Here is a 23561-nt window from a genome sequence, read left to right on the forward strand (position 1 = left end):
TGTGTGTGTGTGTGTGTGTGTACCAATGCGGAGGACATCTCCTGGTCTGATGATCACGCTGGTGCCACTGTGTGAGGCCATCAGGACCCTCTTCCTGTACAGCTCCTGGGGGTTAGACCCCTGACGACCTGCACACACACACACACACACACACACACACACACACACACACACACACACACACACACACACACACACACACACACACACACACACACACACACACACACACACACAGGTTCAGTACATGGTCAACCGCTAGATCAAATGCCCCTGTTTGTCTGTGATCTATGGCCTGCTCTTCATTAGAGTGTAAGTGTTGACTGCAGTTCCTCTTTATTTGTTGAAATGCATTACGCATTTAAAAGAAGCTGACAAAAAACAGCAGAGAAGGGAGAGGGGGGGGGGGGGTGGGGAGAAGAGTACAGTGTGTGTTATCGTGGAGGAAAGTCAGCGTGTGCACAGGCGCTTCGGCTTCTAACGACGACAGCAGGTGGTAGGCCTACACCATGACAACGATTGGCTCTGTGAACAATTAGAATTTTCCATACAAGTCTTGATTGTTTGTTGTAGCGCGCGCCAAATGTCAATTCGATTTGTTTGCCTCGTTCGAATGAGCGAAGCGCACGCAGACATGCAACTGGAGAGCAATTAGTTGGTGCCAGGGGAAATCCCTTCCAGCACACGGAGGCCAAGTGATTCGGTCACTCCGGCCGAGAGCTGGACGTTCCTCACATCCTCTTTCGTGGAGCCAGCTGCTGGGAGAGGGCTCTGCTGGGATCAAGTGTATAAAAAAAACCTCAGTAGGACCATGTGATCCTATGTGGAAAAAATGATTTCAATGGCCCCATAAGCCTCACTTGTATGCGTCATTATCTGATTAGTTAATGGAGCTTCCTTTAACTACATAAACAATACACACAAATTAATATTATACTATAAGAGGATGAAATGGTTGTTTGGCTGATGGATAAAAAAAGGCACTCAACATAACAGGGAATCTAGTTATGTCCCTCATCTTCTTTTGCGAAACATGTTACAATGTTAATTTTGCCCTGTCTTTCTACTCCTCCTTCAGTACCTCCTTGTCCTCACTCCCCACCGACTCCGTTTACCCCCATTGGTTACCGCTGCACTCCCTCAGACACACTGGTCGGTCGGCTGGAAATGAAATAACAACCTGATTCTTAATTAATTGTTTCAGAAGAATCTTCAAGCGCCTGTTAACTGAAAGAGGCAGCGAAGGCAATCTGCCTCTCCACCGGCCTGCAGATGCTTAGTGCGATTATTTAGCTGACGATGTGAACCGCACTTCCAGGACTGATTTCAGGGCTGCGGTGTTGATCAGGGACCGTGGGAGAAGGAGCTTACGGCTGTAATGGCTAAGCTTGATCGGCTTAATTATGAGCTGTAAGTAAAAACCCCCCTCCACTACCAAACTGGTAGCGATGATCAACGATGCGAGCGAACGGCAGCCTTCACAACCCCCCCCCCCCCCTCCAGCCCAACAGTCACACTCCGTTTAGCTGATGATTTCGCGTTTCAAAGTCCTTGTCCCCGAGGGCAGTAATTGTCAGGGTGTATAAGCGATGCCATCCTGGCACACGGACCGCAGAGATGGTCTGGGGCCGGAGGCGCTGGTCACTGGCATTGACAGGTTTTTAATGATATCGTTATATAACGGGCCGAGGAGTGATGCCAAGGTCTTCTGAACGCAATGCTGTGAGCATCAGCACCTGGTCCTTATCCAGCTGATGAGGCATTCATGGTTTTCCTTTTTCATTGCAGCAAGACACTCTCCAGTGCCTCTCTTTCCTTCCTTTCAGTGTAATTAGGCAAGCATTTTTCCTCACGTAATCTTGACTCTCTGAAGGCAGGGGTTGTTTTTTTGTTCCGTTCACCATTCGTCTTTGAGGCCCTTTTTCCAACGCGTGGTTCATAGATATTTCTTGACCTGGGCAGGTACACTGATGCCTCTGGTTTGACATTGGGGTTCAAACCTAGAACCTTTGGGCATGGATTCAATCCTCCTTACTACTATCGCATTTCATACATAGTATAGAAACATAATGGACCCTTGATGATTTAGGTGCAGTCCTAACATTTAATGAGCTCTGAATAAAGACTGAAAATAGTATCAAGGGTAGGCATATTTAATGCTATCTATAAGTTATGCAATACAAATAATGAAGAAATGCATCTGTGAGGAAGCACTTGTTTTCTTATTCTTTCTAACTTGTTATAAAAAAGAATCATTGCCTCATTAATTAACAAGAAACTGTTTTGTTTTACTTGTTTTCCATCCAACTGGGTATAAATGTATACCCCCCCCCCCCCCCCCACAGTTTGCTTGAAATGCTTTGCTTACTGTTCAAAACAGAATACAACAACATCTGTATTGTACTGTTCAGTTATTGGGGACACAAGTTCCTCCTCTCTCAGGTAAGGAGTTAATACTTCTATACACAAATACAAAGAAGGAACATAAATAATACCCATGGGGGAATGAGCTTCTATGCTAACTCTGTATGATCCTCTTTCATAATCTGTGTGTCCAAGTCATAGCCAGCCCTCCGCAATCCATCCGGGCGCATCCCTGCCGCCTCGAGTGGCGACAGGCGATGAGCGAGGGATTAGGGTCAGAGAGGAAGAGAGCGAGACGCGGTGACTGATGCTATTCTGTCTCCCACATATTTCCATTCCCGTTTCCAATCGGGGTCTCCCTCGAAAACCACACTAGCAGGTTATGGAATCCTATAAAGTATTCATAGTACACATCTAGCAGATGTATTATATCCAAATGGACATACAGTGAATTCCGAAAGGAAGTTCACAGGTAGGCTCCGAGGGGATACGTGGGAATCGAACCCAGAACTTTTCCGGCCGGGATTCAACAACACACCCATAGGCCTCAACCCGGAATCCCTGACTTGTGGGCATCTCTCAAGTAATGTTGTATATGTTTGTGTGTATTAGTGTTGTTGTTGTTGTTGTTGTTGTTGTTGTCGTGGGGTCCCCTGAACTCACCCTGCAGGCTGAGCGTGGTGGATGCGGTGGACCTCCCTATGGGGTTGCTGGCGGTGCAGTAGTAGGTGCCTTGGTGCTGAGCCGTGACGTTCCTCAGCCACAGAGCTCCGGAGGGCAGCGGGACCGCCCCGGCACTCAGCCGCCCGCCCTTCAAGTGCCAGGAGACGGCAGGTTGTGGTACGCCTGACGGGATGAGGGAGAACCACAACCAGGGAGAGAGAGGTTGAAATAGGAAGAGATGCCATGGGACTCGAGAGAGACATGACAGGGGACAGGAAATATAGAGAGATGGTAAAACAGAGAGAGAGGTATAGAGAGGGAGGCGAGGGAATGAGATGGTTAAGATAAAATCAGTGCCCTCAGAACGGGGAGGGAACACAGAAAAGACATCGCATTATGAGCAAGCCGCTGTAAGTAAAAAAAAAAACGAAATCACCTACAGCCAAAGGTGAGAAATAAACGCGGGGCAACAAATCGATATCCATAACTCAATGTGGCCCTACATTTCCGAGAGCGCAGGAACAGATATTGTAGCTCGTAAACGGCCTTGGCCGCATGGAAACCTTGACTCGCGCTACGTATCTGCTAGCCCTGTGTCAGGAGCGGGGGATGCCAGCAGCAGGCCACAACCCTGGCCAACGGACACGACTTGGCACCCACAGTTATGTAGCGAAAAAACATAAAACCCTGACCCTCGTGGAAACCCAGAGGAGACGAAGAGGCTGGCGGCCCTCCCTGGCCGGCTTTATTGTCTTGCCTGGTCATGTAATCGCGGCGTGTCCAAGAAGCCCAGCGAGGGGCTCTGAGAGAGTTTACACAGCCGGGCGGTTCCATAATTTAAACTGTCATATTCAATCACAGTCACATGGTCCCACATGCACGTTGCATCGAAGGCCACGTGCACGTAGCGTCCACGTGCACGTAGCGTCCACGTGCACGTAGCATCCAAAACCACGTGCACGTTGCATCCACGGCCATGTGCACGTAGAGTCCACAACCACGTGCACTCTCCCTAGGCCACAGACGGACAGGTATTACACACACCCGCCCAGCCACACAACCGCCCACACACACACACACACACACACACACACACACACACACACACACGCGCACCCACATGCATACACACACACACACACACAGAAAAAAACCACAAGCACACACACACACAGACAAAACCACACATTCACAAACACACACACACACACACACCCACACCCCAAAGACACACACACACACACACACACACACACACACACACACACACACACACACACACACACACACACACACACACACACACACACACACACACACACACACACACACACACACAGGGCACCCCAAGACTCAATGGTACTCTCTTTGGCAACCAGCTTAGTTAGGTTTTTCTCCCCAATGTGTCCGTCTACATTTAATGCGATTAATGATTTGCGATTGAAGCTAATTAAGTGTGCACCTCGTTTTACCTCCTGACTTAATTTCAATAGGGTCCGACTGCTTTAATTTAAAAATAAACATAGAAATTGTTGGGCTTGTGGCTGTGTTGTTGTTCAGAGAGCAGAACCCTGTAACCGAATAGTTGTTGGTGATTATATTGGTGTGTACCAGTTGTTCCATTTCCAAAGTACTCTCATCGAATGGAGCTGGGCACTTGTTTAAAATCATTTCACTGAATTCATTTTGTGTGTTTTATTTTGTGTTTTCCCCAGCATAGGCATGCAGGGTATTATATGTGCTTTTTCGGCAATTATCCGTACCCTCGCCCTGACACACCAAACTGACGACAGAGAGCTAGCCATGACGGCACACTGTTGCGCCGCCTCACTTTGTGTCGTGTCTCGCCATCTCGTATCGTCTCATATCGCATCGCCTGTATCTCGGCCGAAAAGTTGCATTCAAACACATCCCAAAAACTACAGCCACCGGCCAACTAGCACGTACGTTGTGCGCCTGAGAGGAAATGCCTCTCCTACTATCAAGTGGCGTTAGTCTGTAAGATACACCAGAAGACTTCGGACTGCGTCTATAATACAAACATGAAAAAATTCAGCATTTGCCCACCATTTCACACCAAACTCTCTCAGACGGTTTTTTAACATAACCACTTCCAATCAAGAACATATGAAAATTGTGAGACTTCTTTTGCATGCTATCGTAACTCAATTTTCTTTTTTGCTCACTTCTGTTTTGCTTGTCGTCCATTGAGCTGAAGAGCCAATCCGAGTGATTTCTTTCACCATTTCGCCCTCCATCCCCAAAAAACGCAAACCGGCCGACTAATGCCAGTGGTGCGGTAACACACAGAGGAAACTAAGGCCACAGCACTCACAGAGGGCCCACGTTGCCCGATGGCAGGGTGGGTGAGGGCCTAACATGCAGGTCTTATTAACTGCCAATTAATCAACTTTGCCAATTTTCCAATTCAAAATATCATCAGAATCTCTTGCAGAGTTGCTCGAGAACCAATTCGGTGTCTCATGTGTGCAGCCTCTGTCGTGTAGAATGGATTTATGCCCAGTAAGCATCGCTCTGCTGCATGGAATACTGACTTGATAACATCTACCCTCACGGGGCGAGAGTCCTTCTTACGTCCGTCTTAAAAGCATTCAAACCAAGCTTCTTAGTGTTAAAGGCATCAAATGAGGTGATTCTGTTAGAGGTCTGATGCTTTATTTGACGGTGTAACCTTTTCTTAAAGTGAAGGTCAGTCCGAAGGCTAGCTAAATATCACCCACTCATCCATATCACGTATAAACCACGATGAGAGAACCTTATCCGCGTGGCCCAGAGGTAGGCCGGACACATTTGGCGGTTTGTTCTTGTGGAAAGAGCAGCAGAGAGCCGCTTCTATAAACCCATCGCAATGTGTTATATTTATTATTCCACCACCCTTAACTCACTCCATTACCCACTCTCTCTCTCGCTCTCCCCCTCTATCTGCCTCTCTCCACTCCTCTCCTCCAGTTCTCCTTCTTGCATGAGATGAAAGACTGTTATTTTGACTTTCATTTGACTGGGCTTTGCTGCCTGTTGACATGTTGACACACACACACACTAACACGGGCACACACTCAGGCACACACACACACACACTCATACACAAGAAACCTCAATCATCTCCTCCTATTACTAGGTGATGACAAGAGCCCGTGAAAAAATACAAGCTTTAATGTGCCGTTAGCCAGGAGCTGTTCCTATAACGGGGGTAATTTGGCGTTTTCATCTAAATTAGACTGCAATACACACAGGCAGATACACACAAGTGCAGACACGTACACACACAATAGACAAGATACAAGAAAAAATATAGAAGAGAGAGAGAGAGAGAGAGAGAGAGAGAGAGAGAGAGAGAGAGAGAGAGAGAGAGAGAGAGAGAGAGAGAGAGAGAGAGAACAACAGAACAAGAGGCACAATATACAATTAAAGGCATACTAAGGGAGGGAGAGAAAACAAAAATATAGAGAAAGGGAGCAATAAGAGAGAGCAAAGAGAGAGCAAACGATAAAATGAGAGAGTGAGAAAAGAGAGGGCTTGTGGTACAACTCCAATGTAAATGTCGTGGCGTTGACTGACGGGCCGGGCGGTGTTGAACCCGGCAGGTGGCCATGGTTGATGACTAAAGCCAATAACAGGGGGTCTGACAGGCTGGCCTTGGATCGCAGCCCCTCTAGCTTCTCCAACAGGACCGGTCACTGGCCGGGACCCAACCACAAAACATCTTACGTTACACAACACTTCTGTTCCAGTTGCACTAAGGAGCAAGAGCCTGCTCAGGAATAATAGGGAAATGAAGAAACAACCTTTAATGCTCTCTTAAGACTCTGCGCTGAGGTACCCTCGGGGCAAGGCAGCGCATTCGACAGCAACGGTTCCACCGGTGTAATTTCAGCGGGCCAGGAGACTAAGAGGCTGGCTTGTGTTGCGGGAAGGCCAGCTGTGGACCTGAGTGTGTTCTGAGTAGACGTGTCACAAAAACTCGAGAGCCGTGGGTAAAATGGGCCGAATCCCGCTGAGATGAAGGGCGGACGCCAGCCTGCACCGTTGATTCCCGACTCAGAAATCCTCCAAACATCAAACATGCGCTGGCTTTGTTCTCTGCCATGACCAAATGCTTTTGCCTGGGGAGAAATGTGTTTTATAACTGCTCAAAATTGCATTTTCCTCCCTCCACTTGCTGTTGGAACTGAGAAGAAGAGTGTGTGTGGGGGGGGGGGGGGGGGGGGGGGGGGAGGAAATAATGTTGTTCTTGATCTCCGCAGGCGTTCACCTCAACTCGAGCTTGCACCGTTTTTTAAAAAACGCCACTTAAAGTGAGATCAATTACGTTTTTGTTTCCGTCACGGCACGGGAAGGTGCACGGTGGCACTAAACTGTTTCATCATTTCACAGCTGATCTAAACCCACTTAAAGGTAGAGCATCACGACTACAAACATTTTCCCGAGCGTATTTTTAAACCTTCGCAAAGGTTTTCTTTTACTTGAATCTAAGAAAACAACCTCTGAGGCAGCCGCTCCCATCGACGCACACAAACCGCCAAAACCCAAAGCAATGACCAAAGACAACAAGGATCAAGAGTGTCAATATTTTCCCAATTAGCTTTTCAACCTAAACAATTAACCTCTTAGGGCACTTCTCTTATCTACACAGAACAGAACCCCGCCCAACCCAAAGGATTGACCAACAGTGTGGACCCACCAGTGACAGGGCAGTCGATGGTGAGGTTTGCCCCTGGACGCACGCTCACACGCCCCCCCACCGCAGCCCTCAGGCTCTGTCCCACCGCCGTCCCCACGTCTGAGATGTTCCTCCAGGACACGGCGATGGCTGGTGGCTCTGTTGGGTTTCAAACGGAGATCACAAACGGATAAGAGGCTGAGGGCTTCAACCAGACGGGTATCCTCAACTGGCGTTGCGCCTGAAAGGTGTTGTAGTGATAAAGTTTAATTTGATGCTACGTAGAATATAGACCTTAGGTTTTGGGCCACTGAAAGCCAGTTTACCTGACGCATGATTCACTCCATTGCAGAGGGAGAAGCGGGGTCGGGATAGCGTAGTGGTGTTTAAATTCCCAGCTGAACAATACAAGTTTGATACCACGATATGTCCGCAGTGCTACCTGTATATGTATGTGTCCTACCTTCACCATAATGATGTTAATCAAAAATAAGTAAGTCACTTTCGACAAACGCGTCTGCTGAATGAATAAATAACTAATAGTAGAAGGGGCGAGGATGGCTTGTCTGCACTGACCGGCTACCCTCAGCCGAGAGGACTCCGAGTCGGAGCCCAGGGCGTTGGAGGCGGTGCAGGTGTACAGGCCCAGGTCAGCCACACTGGGCTGAGACAGCTGCAGACGCCCACTGCCATCCCAGGACACCCTGCAGGCAAAAGGAGAGAATATGGGAAGGTTAGAATATTGAAGTTATGCAAATATCGAAAGGTTATAGTATCAGAAGTGCAGAATATCGGACTGTTAAAACATCGGAAGGGAATAATATTGGAAAAGTTAATATATCGAAAGGGTCGAATATAGGATGATCAGAAGGGTAAAATATCAGAAGAGTTGTAGATAAGAAGGGTAAAATGCTGGTAGGGTTCAATATGGTGAGGATGCAAGACTATTTGACAACAGGTGAAGCCAGCACAGCAAGCTCATATTTCAGAGGTTTTTTTTTGCACGTGAAAAAAAGCACTGGCAATATTGAAAGGACAGTTTTTATCCCCTCTGGCACAAATACTACTGTAGAGCACTGCTCTTTCGTTTAGAATAGGTGGGGAGGGAGTAAATGGCAGTTTGAAAGCTTTGAAAGCAATAACTGATAGCTGGATCGGATAACTTCCAGGTAACAACAACACATCTGTCTTGAAAAACACCACATAAACATATTTTTCCAAACAGACCCATTATAGTCCAGTTACAAAAACGACTTAAAGGCTTATGTTATATTATCTCTCTCTCTCTCTCTCTCTCTCTCTCTCTCTCTCTCTCTCTCTCTCTCTCTCTCTCTCTCTCTCTCTCTCTCTCTCTCTCTCTCTCTCTCTCTCTCTCTCTCTCTCTCTCTCTCTCTCTCTCTCTCTCTCTCTCTCGTCTTCCTGTTTATATTTACATTGGAGAGGATGAACATGCACTGGACTACATAAAACACTGTTAGCATCTGTGTTATTATTCAGTCGTGCCATTAGCAGTTCTATCGAGTTTATCTGTTTAGTAACAAGAGGAAGAACCACGGTCAATTCTAATCAAAGCCAGAACAAGAGCATCTGTGAAACAGGAGTCGCGATGAAACACTTCACTTTCCCTCCTCCCCGATATTGGCTTGTCTAAACAATGACGAAGGAACAATCTGTATTTAATACCGCCATGCTACGTTGCTATACACAGCAATCAACAGTATAGCATAGTAGCCTCATTTCACCGCATCATTCAGATCCATCTGAGACCGCCCTCATTAAGGAATAAACACTGTTCAGCCACAGGAAGGAAACACAGGCTTGGCCCTCTATCAGGCAATCCAGACAAGGTCCATGAGAGAGATGGTGCACATCAATGGATCTAAACTTCAGCACAGTTCAATTTATAATATCAGTCGGATATTGTAATTGTAATACATTGAATTTAGGTTAGCTTGGAATAAAATATCAATTTGGCTTAAAAACATAATTATACGTTTTCCAAAACAATACATATACATTCTTAATAAGTATGCAATATTCATTTTTGAAATGCAGAAATATTTTATGAGTACATTGTATCTGCATGTAATTTGTGTTAACGTGTACAGACATATCCTTATGACGACTCAGTATACACTAAATAAATAATAACTTATTGTTTCATAATTCTGTCACGTAACACTATAGGCTAATTCGGGACTCTCGTATTGTGATGCATATTGCATTGCCAGATGCTCAGATGCCCATGTACAGACTATATATATAGATAATACATAACATATTATATATATGTATATGTATCCATCCCTAGTAATTTAACGCCAGCGGATTTAACGGTTTATACAGCTGGACCATATCCAACAGAATTGACTTTCTGAGACTTTGTTAGAAGTTGGGCTTAAGGATAAACCTGCAGCCTGGTCCTGGGTTTAGAGTTACACAGATGAATGGATGAGGTGGACGGAGAGCGGTGGGGTGATATATATATATGCGCTGCAGCCGTGCTTCGCGGTAGGAAGTGACAGGGAGCAGACCTGAACAGTTAAAAGCCCTGCAGAGCTTTATGGGTCTCTGAGGTGTAACAATACAACTCCCAGGTTCCGGGGAAAACATGGGAAGCAGGACGTTTAGAAAATATACCCACGGGCACATCCCACATACACCCACGTATGTGCACACATGTTCATATGCACATCTCGCACACATGCATACGAGCACACACACACCCCCCCCCCCCCCCCCCCCCCCCCCCCCACACACACACACACAGAAATATGCCCATCACATGCTCACAGGCAGAGTCCACAATTTCACACTCACATAAACTCACGCAAAACGTGCAACTGAACACATTCTTTCATATGCCCCATCCCAGCCACACATATACAGACGTCCTGCCGATAGTCCAGAATCAGCATATTTTATCCTCAAAATGCTGCATTTATATAGAAAAAAATAATGATAGGATTCTGGATATGTGCTAGTCCACCTTCATCCTTCATTTCACCTTAAACCTCAACATAGAAGAACAAAATCTGTAGCATCCTCTGCATCCAATATATCTGCATCTATAGCCCTTCTGCATCCAGTTCAATCCGCTCCTCTGCTCCTCCCCAACCCATCTCCCCCCCAGTCCTCCCACCTCACCAGGTGAGGCGATGCAGTGTGACTGCACCTCATAATAGTACAACTGGGGACCTTGGAGTCAGCACAGAGCCCCCAGAACCTCTAAAAGCGTGAAGAGTGTGAAACACTGTCATGGTCCTGTGACCGCAAACAGCTCAGCAGGGGAGCTGGGTACCACCTGGAGATCATGCTGCATGTGTTATACTAAACCTTAACATAATACAATAAAAGGTACCAGTATACAGTCGCCCGGTGGCCAATATGCTGCAGATATGCTCTACGGCCCTGCAGCTGTGTTTTACTTGCAGCCCCTCAAAATAGTGTTCTGTACGTTTAGTATGGGCCAACAAACGTACGTCCTCGGTCCTACATACAAGTTGTACTGAGGGAAAGAATAGCAATTCCACAATACAAAAGTAAAATCGAGAAAAAACAAGATTGGAATCCATTCATTTTCATTTCGTCCTTGGCCGAGACATAACAACCAAGCCAGTGTGTACGTATGTTTGGATGACACAGTATGACCCGCAGTAGCCCAGAGCATCCCTATTGTCTCGTATAAGTCTCAATTCATTCCGAGGCCAGTCTGTGACTGATACAATCAAGTGCAGGTCAAAGGTGCAGCAGAGCCACACAGCCTCCTGTCTTTGAGAGACCAGGGCGCTGCACGTCTTCTCTGTTCTCCCTAGCCTTCGCGCCCTCCTCCCACTGCTTCCTGCTCAACTGTTTTCTTTTCTCTGGCGGCCCAGTCCATAAAGTTTAAAGTTATGGTTGTGAGGAGAGAAACAGGAGTGTGTGAGATTAGGGGAAAAGGGTGATGCAAGTTGAGGCATTGAGAAGTCTGGGAGTTCAGTGATGGGGTGTGCTGCATGAAAGGGGCTACACATGGATATACGGTAAAATAAAATACTGGAAATAAATAAAAAAATACATTTATAGTATATGTATAGATTTGTGATTGCTCTGATGTGCTGATGGTTCATTCCTAGAGTTAGCGGGAATATTAATGTATTATGTACGTGGTAATATGTACGTGGTAATATGTAAAATCTTTCATGGCCGAAATGTTGACTTTCAATTTAACCTCTCCCACCTTCCATCAGTCTTAAATGGTTAAAGAGGGATGTGCTCATACCAATATCCTTGTTCAATCATACATTATAATGTTTAAATATCTCCCTTGAGAGCCCGAATAATTATCAGTGATGCCCCAAACATGAACATTACATTACAACATAGCCATCTATATAAGCCTTTGTTGTCCAATTGAAGTATTTATGTATGTCGGATGCATGATATAAAACATTCTGTATCTAACAAACTGCAAAGTAACAAATTTTAACTGAATGAAATTACAATGTTTAGACTCGATAGAGCATTCTCCAAATGTACTGCTATGGCCAGTATATTTACAAAACTACTTAATGTATACACCTTCAAAGAAGTGAGAGGATGATCAATATTTGGTGAGTGTAAGAAGCACTTTCATGTCAGCCTATTTAAAAGTAGTGGGTATTCTGGGGGTCAACATACGGTGAATGTAGATATTTGCTCAGTATTAGAAACTATTTATGACCTTTCTTTCACCTAAATGGCCCATTGGTGAATACAGAAGGAAGAGTGCATGACAGAATAAAGTACTTTTTAAAGAGCCTTTGGGTGACATTGAAAGTACTGAAATGAATTAAACTAAGGTATAAACAGTGTATGTGTGTGGAGAGAAAAAGTAAAGAGTTGAGTGAAATAGCAATGTATTATTGATGCGGTAATATGTCAGAAAAACTCATTCGAGCTGTTCACACATCGCTGCGAGCTGCACCGGATAACACGGAGGTGATGGATCTTCGATGTACTGAGAGCAACCTCTCCAGTCTGTCTTCCAGAGACCTTCTGCTGCTCTCTTGCCCAACATGACGTTCTTCATGCCGTCGACTTGGGTCAATGCAGAACTCCAGTCACATCTAGTACGCCAGGTCTGGATGTTCCCTCAGTCTTCCACGGCCCCCACTGGACCGTAATGTGGGTGTTTTTTTTCCTCCCATGGTTGGGCAAATCTCACTTCACTTGTTCGCGCCTCTAAACCCATTATTGACGATTTATATCTCCCCTTGGACGATCTCAGTATTCCACAGCAGCGAAAGCAAGAACAGATATGCAATTTATTGGTATAGATTTGGAATAGAGGATCCCTTAAGAGCAAAACCATGTCTGCCTCGAAAGATGTCTGCCCAACAGGGAGCCTGAACACACACACACACACACACACAGACACACAGACACACACACACACACACACACACACACACACACACACACACACACACACACACACACACACACAGTATAGCAATCTCGAGAAAGCATCCGGCATTTAAATCAGAACTTCTTAACATTCGCAAACTCCTTAAATCTCGCCCAAATCTAATATATTCTGCCTCCTAGCGACAAACTCAGATGTCTCGGAGCGTGGGCCGGACACAGCGGGGTTTGAACCCACAACTCAATCACAGCACAGTGGAGTCCAGCGGCTGTCACTGCCTGTAAACAGACCCATAAGGAAATAGAGAATAAGGGCAGAGAAAGAGACAGATAGAGTAAAATAGAGAGAGAGAGAGAGAGAGAGAGAGAGAGAGAGAGAGAGAGAAAGAGAGAGAGAGAGAGAGAAAGAGAAAGAGAAAGAGAGAGCGAGAGAGCGAGAGAGCGAGAGAGCGAGAGGGCTAAGAAAACACACTCTCTTCCAGAGCAGTCAGTCCTGAACTGGGGTATGATTGGCAGGGCCCTGAGCATTCTGATGATGGCTTCCATATGCAATCGCCCACTCAACTCACATGGACGTGCACGCACATACACCCACCCACACACAGACACAGCAGAATAATATTGCAGAGAATTACAAGTGCTCATACTTCAATCAGCACTTCAGACACGGTACTTCGGGAATAAAAAAAACACAGGGGCATAGGAGATTTGTGCATTATAATTTTAACACATTGTACGTTTTTGCACATTGGTCAAAAGTGGTCAAAAGAACCCCCTCAAAGAACTGCATCCATATTTATTGACCCAGTGTTCCCAGATTAGAAACAGTACCCATCAACGTACTTTTAACCAGGCATTCTTGAAGAATTGCATATGCCGTGCCCGCCATGTAGATTATCATCCTACTAAAATGTCTGCCGTTACAAGTACAATACAAAAACGTAACTATTTCAACGTATTTGATAAGCTAATATGCATTCTTTGCGAAGGACACCCTATTTGCTGCAATTTATAGCCGCAAACTTGCTGATCATGCACAGTGACAGTGGAAGCAAAATTACACCAACGTATTTAGCATTTCTGCCGCATCATCACAAAAAAAAAAGACTCTGTGACACCAGAAACCAGTCACGGACTCGGAAGCATTCCCTCTCTATGCACCGTGTTCTTTCTGTTGACAACATTTACATAAAGGTCACTGTACACCCATTTACTCTGTTTTCTCCTCGGGAATAACGCAGAGAGCGAAGATGATCCCGAGCCACAGAGTTCAATGTGATATGTAATGTGCCTGCACAATTCCTCGCTTGGAGCGGGGACACGGAAATGTGTGGAATACAAAGAGAAGCGTCTACGGCTGGCACCAGGTGCTTTATCATATTAATAACTGCATTAAACATTCCACTGCTTGGCGTTTGGCCCAGGGGCAGCGCTGTGCAATTCGGTTAAAAATTTTGAAGATCCTTCCCGGCTTGGCATACACTGACAAACTCAAGTGGGAGATACTTGAGAAAAACAAAACAATCAACCCGCGTTGAACTTATTTTGGAACACTCTCGCTTTCCTAAGAGTTTGGCTGCAAGGATTCTATGGATTCTTTGTTGTTGATACAGTCTATTTATACCCGAGGCAACTAGCATGACCGGTATTGAGAAAACTATGGGCAGATTGTGAAAAAATGAAAATGTCAAGAAATGTTTTCCTCCAAACAGAGGGAATTACCATCTGCCACAGTGGATAACTACACAAACTGCATACTTATAGAGATTGGTATTCAGATTTTACACCCGGCAACATCAACATAATATTCTTAATTAAATTGAATTCTTCGTAACGAATCTTCAAACCTAACCTGTTTGTATGTATATGATCATCTGTCATTATTTCTTTATTGAATTCTGTATGATCTCAATAAGGACATTAGCCCTCTAGCAAGCCACCAATGCATCACAAGCCAACCATGCATTTCCAAAATGTTCCAGTGAAAGCGCGTTAGTAGGGTCAGCTTACCGGTCAGTGTGCTGCAGCGGTGCTCCGTCTTTGGTCCACGTCAGGGTGGGCTTCGGGGAGCCTTCTGCCGCGCACGACAGCGTCAGCAGGCGGGTTCCGTTGGTGAGGAACGCCACCTGGCCCACGCTGAAGCTCAGGTTCTTCTGGAAGGCGGTGGCGCCGGTCGTGTGGTTCTGTCGCCTTCGGACGATGGTGGGTCTCTCTGGCACCCTGGTACCCACGTTCTCCGACCAATTGGGCAGTCTGCCTGGAAGGAAATGTCAGAAGGCGTATCTGATTAGCAAAAGAGAGTTCTCCACATTCAAGAGAAAAGTGCTGAGCTAAAGCTCTTAAAAGTATCAAAGTGAAATGCAGCCTCCTAGCGAATCACTTAACTGCCAGGAAAAATTCATAATTACTTTCACCCCGTGCGGTGCTCTGTCTGGGGATGTTCCAGAGATGGCCAGTAGACATCTGAGTCAGCAGCGAGGAGATGTGCCTGGACGCCTGCTCCAGACTAATTTCTCCCACGTCAGCTTGCAGGGTGATGTTAGACATCTTCTCCTGAAGCCCCGGTGGCATGACCACCCCCTGGACACCGGGGGGCAGCAGAGAGACAACGACGGCCGACATATTCAGCCTCCGGGGGAGGGAGAGCACCATGTCCACTTCGGAGCGGTGGCTGCGGCACGATGGCATCCTCAGCTCCTCCCTGCTTGGGCTTAAACTCGCAGAAATCAGCGGAAATGACTCCTTGTCTGTTGAGCTCGTTCCTGTCGGACCGCCGATGACCTGAAGGGTGAAGATATCCGAGGCGGACCCGGAGCGGCATTTGTAAAGCCCTGTATCCTCTGGGCCCAGGAAGTGCACCTTCAGGGACCCGGACCTGGACACGCCCAGGCGCTCGGAGCTGACCAGGGGATGGCCGTCCTTGAACCAGCTGATGTAGCTCTTGGGGAAGTGCATGAAGGGGCATTTGATGACCAGCGAGGTGTTGGGGAGGAGGTAGGCGTGGCCACCGATGCTGAGGTGCAGACGCCTCTCGGGCCGGACCTGGATGTAGATGCGGTGGATGCCCTGCAGCGAGGGGCAGCGCTTCGTCCCCTCCTCGAAGCCTCTGGTCTGCATCGGGTGTCGCCGCCCTGGGGCCTCTTTGGTTCTCTGCTCCTTCCTGGGCTCTTGGGAGGAAAACAATCTCATCATTTATGAGTCAAGTTATTTTATTTTATTACTCGTTCGTTTTGTATGCTTGCTTGTATGTTTCAATGTGAAGCACTTTGAGCCTGCCTCGTGTATGAATAGTGCTACATGAATAAAGTTGCCTTGCGTTGCCTTGCCTAAAGTAATGCACAGACACATCTGACGTTTTCTTGTCTTTGTTTTGTTGTTTGAACACTGGTGGTTGATAGTTCATGTCAGATGTTAAACGAAAGCACCGCACCATCGTCTAATTGCCCTGTATTATCGGATCGCCGATCAAGAGTTCGGGGTCAGAGTGTTGAGAAGGGAGGCTCAATGCAGTTCTTTAATGGTAAGATATCTCCTTGTTTGTTTCCGATCTGCGCCCTCCAAGGCAGTTGATTGGCAGTAGAAGGGCTCCCTACAACAAATCTTAACCCCCCCCCCCCCCCGCCAAATGAACAACTGCTGATCTCCCCTTCCATATGACTTGTAGATACCAACCGCCTCTGCACAAACACACACGCATGCACACATGAGCACACATACACAGAAACACACATGTACACACAGTGGTTCACACACTTCTTTCTTACCCTAGCCTCGTTTTCTTTTATGCCCATTTCACATCGCACATTTCTTCCGGTTATTTCACTGTCTAAAAGTCTTTTATTTATTTTGTTCATGTATCCATCGTGCCCGTCTCTAAGGGAGATTGTTTATCCAGACACAATGGAGTCTCCCTTCGTAAGCAGGATGTGTTGATGGTGAATGTGGAACGTTGCTTTGATCAGCCATGTCTCACTTACATCAGATAACGCTGTTACGTTTGTCAAGCCAACAAAATAGTGTGCCCAGTGCGCAGCCATTGGAAACATATGTGTTAGTGTGAATGTCTGTGTGAATGCTATTGAATTCATTTAGAACAGCTTTTTGGTTAATGCATGTTTATCACTGTGATGTGTGTGTATGCATTTGTTATAGTTAGTCTTGTTAATGTGCTTCCTTGTATGAATACTAATGTATGTGTTCATGTGTGCATGTGTGTGTGTGTGTGTGTGTTTATGCATGTGATTGTGTGTAAGCGCATGTGTATAGACTTAGGTTGTTTTGTAATTGTGCATGAATAATAATCAGCCTTGTGTGAGTGTGTGTGTGTGTGTGTTTTTGTGTGTGTCTGTGTGTATGCATGTGATTGTGTGTAAGCGCATGTGGATACACTTAGGTTGTTTTGTAAATGAGCATGAATAATAATCTGTGGTGTGTGTGTGTGTCTGTATGCATGTGATTCTGTGTGAGTGCATGTGTTAAGATCCAGGTCGTTTTGTAAATGTAAATAATAATCTGTGGTGTGTGTGTGTGTGTGTGTGTGTGTGTGTGTGTGTGTGTGTGTGTGTGTGTGTGTGTGTGTGTGTGTGTGTGTGTGTGTGTGTGTGCGTGCGTTGATATAGGCCGTTTCCTGTATGCAGTCTTACTGGGGCAGGCCATCATGCGGCAGGTGCGCACGAGGGGAGGGGATGCCAGGCCGGAGCACAGTCCCTTGGCCAGGGTCACCTGCTGGCCCGTGGCCGTCAGCCTGCGACACACGGGCTCCCTGCGCTGGATCCCTAGGCCGCACGACACAGAGCACTGCAGCAGGGAGAGGGAGAGAGAGAGAGAGAGACATGTTTCAGACATCTCGTTTCTGGTTTTCAGAACCGAGGGTTGGCAGGTGTTTTCAATTGCCATCCCTAATTAGCTCGAACATTACCCAGAGTGGAAGCCAATCGGAAAGGGTTATCTCATGAATACGTTTTTTTTGGCACCATCTGTCCCTGTGGTTTGGTGTAGGTTATTTTTGCTTCACAAGGAATTTGGAACGGAGCATTACAGAGCAGAATGCGATATAATGTAATACATTGAAATGATTGTAACTTTTGTTCTATTTAGTGAATGAGCAGACATTTTTATCAAAAGTGACAGTGAACTAAGGGGCCGGTCCTTAAGGAGGAAGTCAGGGTAAAGCATCAATGAATGCTAAAGGAGGGTAAAGGATATTCAGGAGGAAACTCAGTACATCTCCGCCCTCCACATCGCATCAGCCATTCTTTTTGAATGGCCGCATGCCTCAGAGTGGATTATCCCGCTTATGCCATGGCCAATAGGGAATCATTAAGATGTAACGTTGATTCACGTTGTTCAGGTCTCAAAATAAAACCTTTTTACTATCATTATTTGGTGTGTTCCTGGAAACACAGATGATCCAATTGACAAAATATATGCGTCTGAACCATGGCTGGAACGTAATCAGTGAACAGGACATGCGTATGGAATGCGGCCAAAGTTGAGCGACCAGAGCGTCCAAAAAAAGTTAAAAACTGTTGAACTTTATGCAAATTATTATGAAGCGTTTCAGCGGAAAAATTCTCACAGCCAATCGGAATGTAGACGCTCTTCGCTTGCGTGGATCCCAGGGAACACCGCCCGGCACTTTTGAATTGTACGTCATGAGCGACTTGAGCGACCAAAGCGAACAGAAATATTTGCAGCGAAACTTTATGATGACTTCTGGTGTGGACGTACAGTAACGCAAGTGTTTACTGTTGGTGTTATGGCGCATAACACGTCGGTTCTTTGACGTCTCTTGTATTTCCACAACGAGACTGTAGTTGGGGTTATCTCAGCCATGGTTGAGAAGGAATTGGGGGAAAGGTACTTTGGCTTTGACTCCCTGAAGTACATGAACCGCCACATGCTGCCTTCCGCCGGTTGCCGCAAGGCACCACCGCCGCGAAGCACCACCGCCCGGCAGCGGGCAGCGGGCAGCGGGTTAAGTCTTCTTCAGATTGATGGGGAAGTGGAAGAACCAGAGACGTCGGAGAACCCGACAAAGTCGTCTGTGATTCATAATATCGTCTGATGTGCGACTGGCTCGTAGTGGCTGTAATTCTGCACCAAGGCTGAATTTCGGGAACGTCTTCAAATACTGTGTTCGGGGCCCACTAATATCTATATTAAAGCATCCATAAAGTAGCACGCCATGGGACCTTTAAAAAACATTTTGGTCATCGAATGGTGAGTGGACCAGCAGAAGGGAGTTTGAAATGGCAGAGTAGCACCTAACCATAGAGCACAACTGATTTCAGGAAGTATTTTCATTGCTCTTTAATGTTCTAATGTTGCCCTCCGGTTCAGTGCTAGTATGATGTTATATTTGTGCTTAATGTACATTGATGCAAGAGTGAACAGGGTTGTTCAGCTCACGCCGGCAAGTTGATATGAGGGTTGAGGAAATGTTGCGCATTAATGTGTGTTCACACCAAAAGCGAAGCGAATATTCGCCCCGTTTCTTTACGCCAATTCTTTGTCAACCATGAGATAACCACCATTGCGAGTCTTTACTTGTTGTGGAAATATCAGAGACGTCAGAGAACCCCACGCTGTCCATTATGGGTTCAGCTTTCCACTGTGATATTATATATTATATTATATTAAATTATATTATATTATACTATATAGATATTATACAGCTCCGGGAGTCCGCAAACGGCCACGATTACTTTCTCCTCCATTTTGTGGTTCAATCTTGACTTCAGGGAGGGAACGCTGATAGGCTGTCACGACAAAGCATGAACTGAAATTCACAGGAAGGTTCAAATATTGAACTTGCGCGAACACCACGTGAACCACGACATTCATACATTTCTCAGGCTGAAAATGTGCCTCTATCCAATTCATTTTTGCACCTTAAATTTTTGCACGTGTGTTTATCAAAAGTGGATCAACACCCCTCCATCCCATCAGAACCGATTAGTCACCCAGGCCTTGGTCTGAATACAAACGCATATCCCAGTCAGAGAGTCCCTACCCTCCCATCTCTCTCACCTTGCCCCACTCTCCTCCCCCCAGGTAGGGTAGGCAATCTGCGTTGGCGCAGGGGCGACGGGCGGGGGGGCCGGCCCCGGGACAGGCCCCGTCCCCCAGCCTCCAGTTGGCCCCCGTGGACAGGAGCTGCTTGCAGAACACCTTGCGCACCTGGACGCCCCCACCGCACGACTGGGAGCACTGCAGGGGGTCAGGGGCAGCGGGGAGGATGGAAGGAGGGGAGGAAGGAAATAGGGAAGGAAGAAAGGAAGGAAGAGTAAATTAAAGAAAGAAAGACAGAAAGAAGGACAGAAGGAAGGAAGGAAAGAAGGATAGAAATAAAGAAAGACAGAAGGAAAGAAGCAAGGGAAGAGGGAAGGAAGTGAGAGACAAATAAAGAAACATAGAAATAAAGAAAGATGTTCGTGAAGGGAATGACGAAAGAAAGGCAGTTGGATATGTTTTTCAGATTTCTACATTTTCTTTCGCTCACACAGCTAAAAGGACTTAAGGTCTTAAGAAAGCTTAACAGTAATCAGGGAACCTTGTACACAAATAGAAAAGCATATGTATGGCAAATGTTATTTTGGTTGGCTTGTCTCACAAACACAAACACTAAAACACACAAGCACACACACACACACACACACACACACACACACACACACACACACACACACACACACACACACACACACACACACACACACACACACCTGCTGCCAGGGCTCCGTCTCCCAGGTGGGGGGGCAGTCCAACTGGTTGCAGGGCTGTAGGATGGCGGGCTTGAACTCCCTGCACTCGTGGTCCGGGACGCCTGCGCTGTCCCGCTGGTCCAGGGAGAGAAGCCGAGTGCAGAACACACTCCTGGTCTGGATGCCCACGCCACAGGAGGCCGAGCAGGCCGTCCAGGCCGTCGCCTCCCACCTTGGGAACACACAGAGACACACCAACGCATGAGGTCCATGCATGAGGGAGGCCAAGACTTCGAGCGCGCTGGATGAAGGCAAATAAACTCAGCTAGGCATGATCAATCAATCGAGCATTGTTACGGCTGCCTTCTAATGCGCATTTGTTGTTGACTGATTCTGTATGCAAATCCAGCTGGGTGATTCCCTTTCGATGATAGGTCCCCTCCCTACTTCCTGGATTCCACCGAAGCTACCAATCGGGAGTCTCCAATCAAGCCAGCTTGATTGGAGACACATAAATAGCGTGTGTGTCCACAGTTCGGGGCGGCTGTGAAGCGGTGAGCAGTCGTCCTCTTTATTGGTGCCTACCTTTTGTGGTTGTTTAGGGTATTAGGGTATAGAGTGTTGATATCATTGTATTGCCTGGCTGCGATTGAGTGGTTTCAGCCAGTGTCTTTGTTAACCTGTGTAGCCATCCTTTGTTATAATTCTGTGTGCATGTGCACTCTCGGATTTTGACCTGAATCTGTCCATTGTCACCTATCCATTTCATTTATCATCCCAATCACGTGTTACGGCTCTTAAAACGAGCCGGGTCCTAATAAGCATCAATCAATCAAAGATTACACACTACTGGGTCGGAAGAAGAATAGTCTCACAAATCTGACTGGGTTCCAGTCCCAGGAGCTGTGCCAGCTCCCCCTGCTGCTGAACTGCTGGATCCAAGATTTGAAGAAGGATAACAATACGATTTAGGTTAAACATACTGACGGATGGCAACAGCTCCTCAGATCGCACATACCTCAGGACCAGAGGGAATCTTAATTAAGCTAGGCTTCATCATGTCTCTGCCCAAATAAAACCATCTTTGGTCAAGCTTCTTTAGGTGAATAAGATTACATAAAATTATGCTGGTAACCTTGGTTTATTCCTACAGCCCTAGGCTGGTCGTGACTATTCACATGTTTGAAAAAATGTATTGTACCTCAGGCCTTTTCAAAAACCCTATCCTGTATAACTAATGGTCAGCAAAAATAACAAATACAAATCCAGATTCAAGATAATACATTTTCCAATTTGAGACAAATATTCCATGCCAAGTAATTGCCAAAACAAAACGTTTTTATTGTTTGTATGCTGTCTTGTACATGTTTTAATATTATTTTTTCAACACAGGCCATTGATTCAGCCAAACAAAATGTCACACTGGTATTTAAATAGTAATTCATGGACAAACCGCAGACAAGGTCATCTCTGTGGAATCCGTTGCTGTCTGAGCTGCTATTCATAATAGCTTTCTACAATGTAGATTCCTATCATACTGTGCGGTCTGCCCCTTAGGCATGTGTGGGAAAGAACATTATTAACACCATAATGTTTTGAATGCAAAACTTTCTATTCAGATCTAGTCAAGTCTCTTCAGACTCACTCATATTGGAAAACGTAATGCATCCCACTAAGGGCAATTCATTTGCAGCTTACCCAGTCCATAAAAACAACTTAAAAGACTCACAGACAAGACAAGATAGTGTGTCAGAGGACATAGATCAACGTACATAGGTCAGAACAAGGAGACAAGGCAGCACTAAATAAAACAAAACATGTGTTATGCTTCATAGAAATAACCCTAACCCTATTAGTGTAAATTGATTAGATGTAACAGCTATTTAAAATTGTAATAATAATATAATAAAGTTTAATAGCCTGATAGCAGAAGCAATGAAGGACTTATTATAGTGGTTTGGTCTGCCTGAGTGCATTACAGGGAATTCACTGGACAGAACATGGTCCAATTGGCTGGTGATTCTCTTTGATTCCTGGGACACCACGAGTCTCTCTTTCGAACTCCAATTACCTTGGAGCACTTTGACAATACCATTTAAGCTATTCTTGTCCTTCACAGACAATCCATTAAACCAACAAATAAATAAAAGAGTTAGAAGACATTCAATTAATCTTTGATAAAAATGACAAAGACACACATAAGATGTGTCAAAGAAACAAAATAGTTCAGCTTCAGCATTAAGTGATTTTCTTGTTGTCCACGCTCGGCAACCAATTCTGTGTCAAGCACCGTTCCTAAATATTTGTATTTGTGTTGCAAATTTGACATCCTCGCCATGCTATTGCTGGCTTTTGAATTTTTACTGTTTAAATCAACAATATACTCTTCATTGTTTTGAAAAGTTAAGGTCAGGGAAATTTTCAACACACTGTTTGACAAAGGCAGGTAGGGCACAACCATGATCTTATGAAGAAGGGGAAATAATCCTGAGATGTCCTACAGCTATCTGTTTTCATAATAAAAAGCAGGGGACACAGAATAAAACCATGCGGTGAGCTTGAGACCCTTGAGACCTAAAATCCATTCAACAAAACCTCCTGGATTCTATCGGTTGGCAAATCTAAAAGCAAAACCAAAAGCTGATCTGATCTGGTAATTTCAAATAAGAAGCAAGTCACTGAATCAACATATGAGCCTGCCTTATGTCAAAGGTCAAAGAGAATTCTGAATCAATGTCTCACATGTGGGATTTGGGATTCTG

General features: G+C 45.8%; 1 protein-coding gene across 1 annotated transcript in view; it reads right to left on the bottom strand.

Moving 5' to 3' along the window:
* The window catches only part of adamtsl3 (ADAMTS-like 3), a 139119-nt gene that overhangs the window by 13291 nt on the left and 102267 nt on the right, over window positions 1-23561 (bottom strand). Inside the window, exons 18-26 of the mRNA XM_030377083.1 lie at window positions 20821-21031; window positions 20126-20305; window positions 17737-17890; window positions 15502-16260; window positions 15104-15350; window positions 8285-8412; window positions 7730-7867; window positions 3028-3210; window positions 24-128 (exon numbers count right to left, since the gene is read on the bottom strand). Coding sequence (XP_030232943.1) covers window positions 24-128; window positions 3028-3210; window positions 7730-7867; window positions 8285-8412; window positions 15104-15350; window positions 15502-16260; window positions 17737-17890; window positions 20126-20305; window positions 20821-21031 — 2105 coding nt within the window. The remainder of the gene's footprint in view (window positions 1-23; window positions 129-3027; window positions 3211-7729; window positions 7868-8284; window positions 8413-15103; window positions 15351-15501; window positions 16261-17736; window positions 17891-20125; window positions 20306-20820; window positions 21032-23561) is intronic.

Source organism: Gadus morhua, chromosome 14, assembly GCF_902167405.1.
Source record: "Gadus morhua chromosome 14, gadMor3.0, whole genome shotgun sequence".
In the NCBI taxonomy this organism is placed as follows: domain Eukaryota; kingdom Metazoa; phylum Chordata; class Actinopteri; order Gadiformes; family Gadidae; genus Gadus; species Gadus morhua.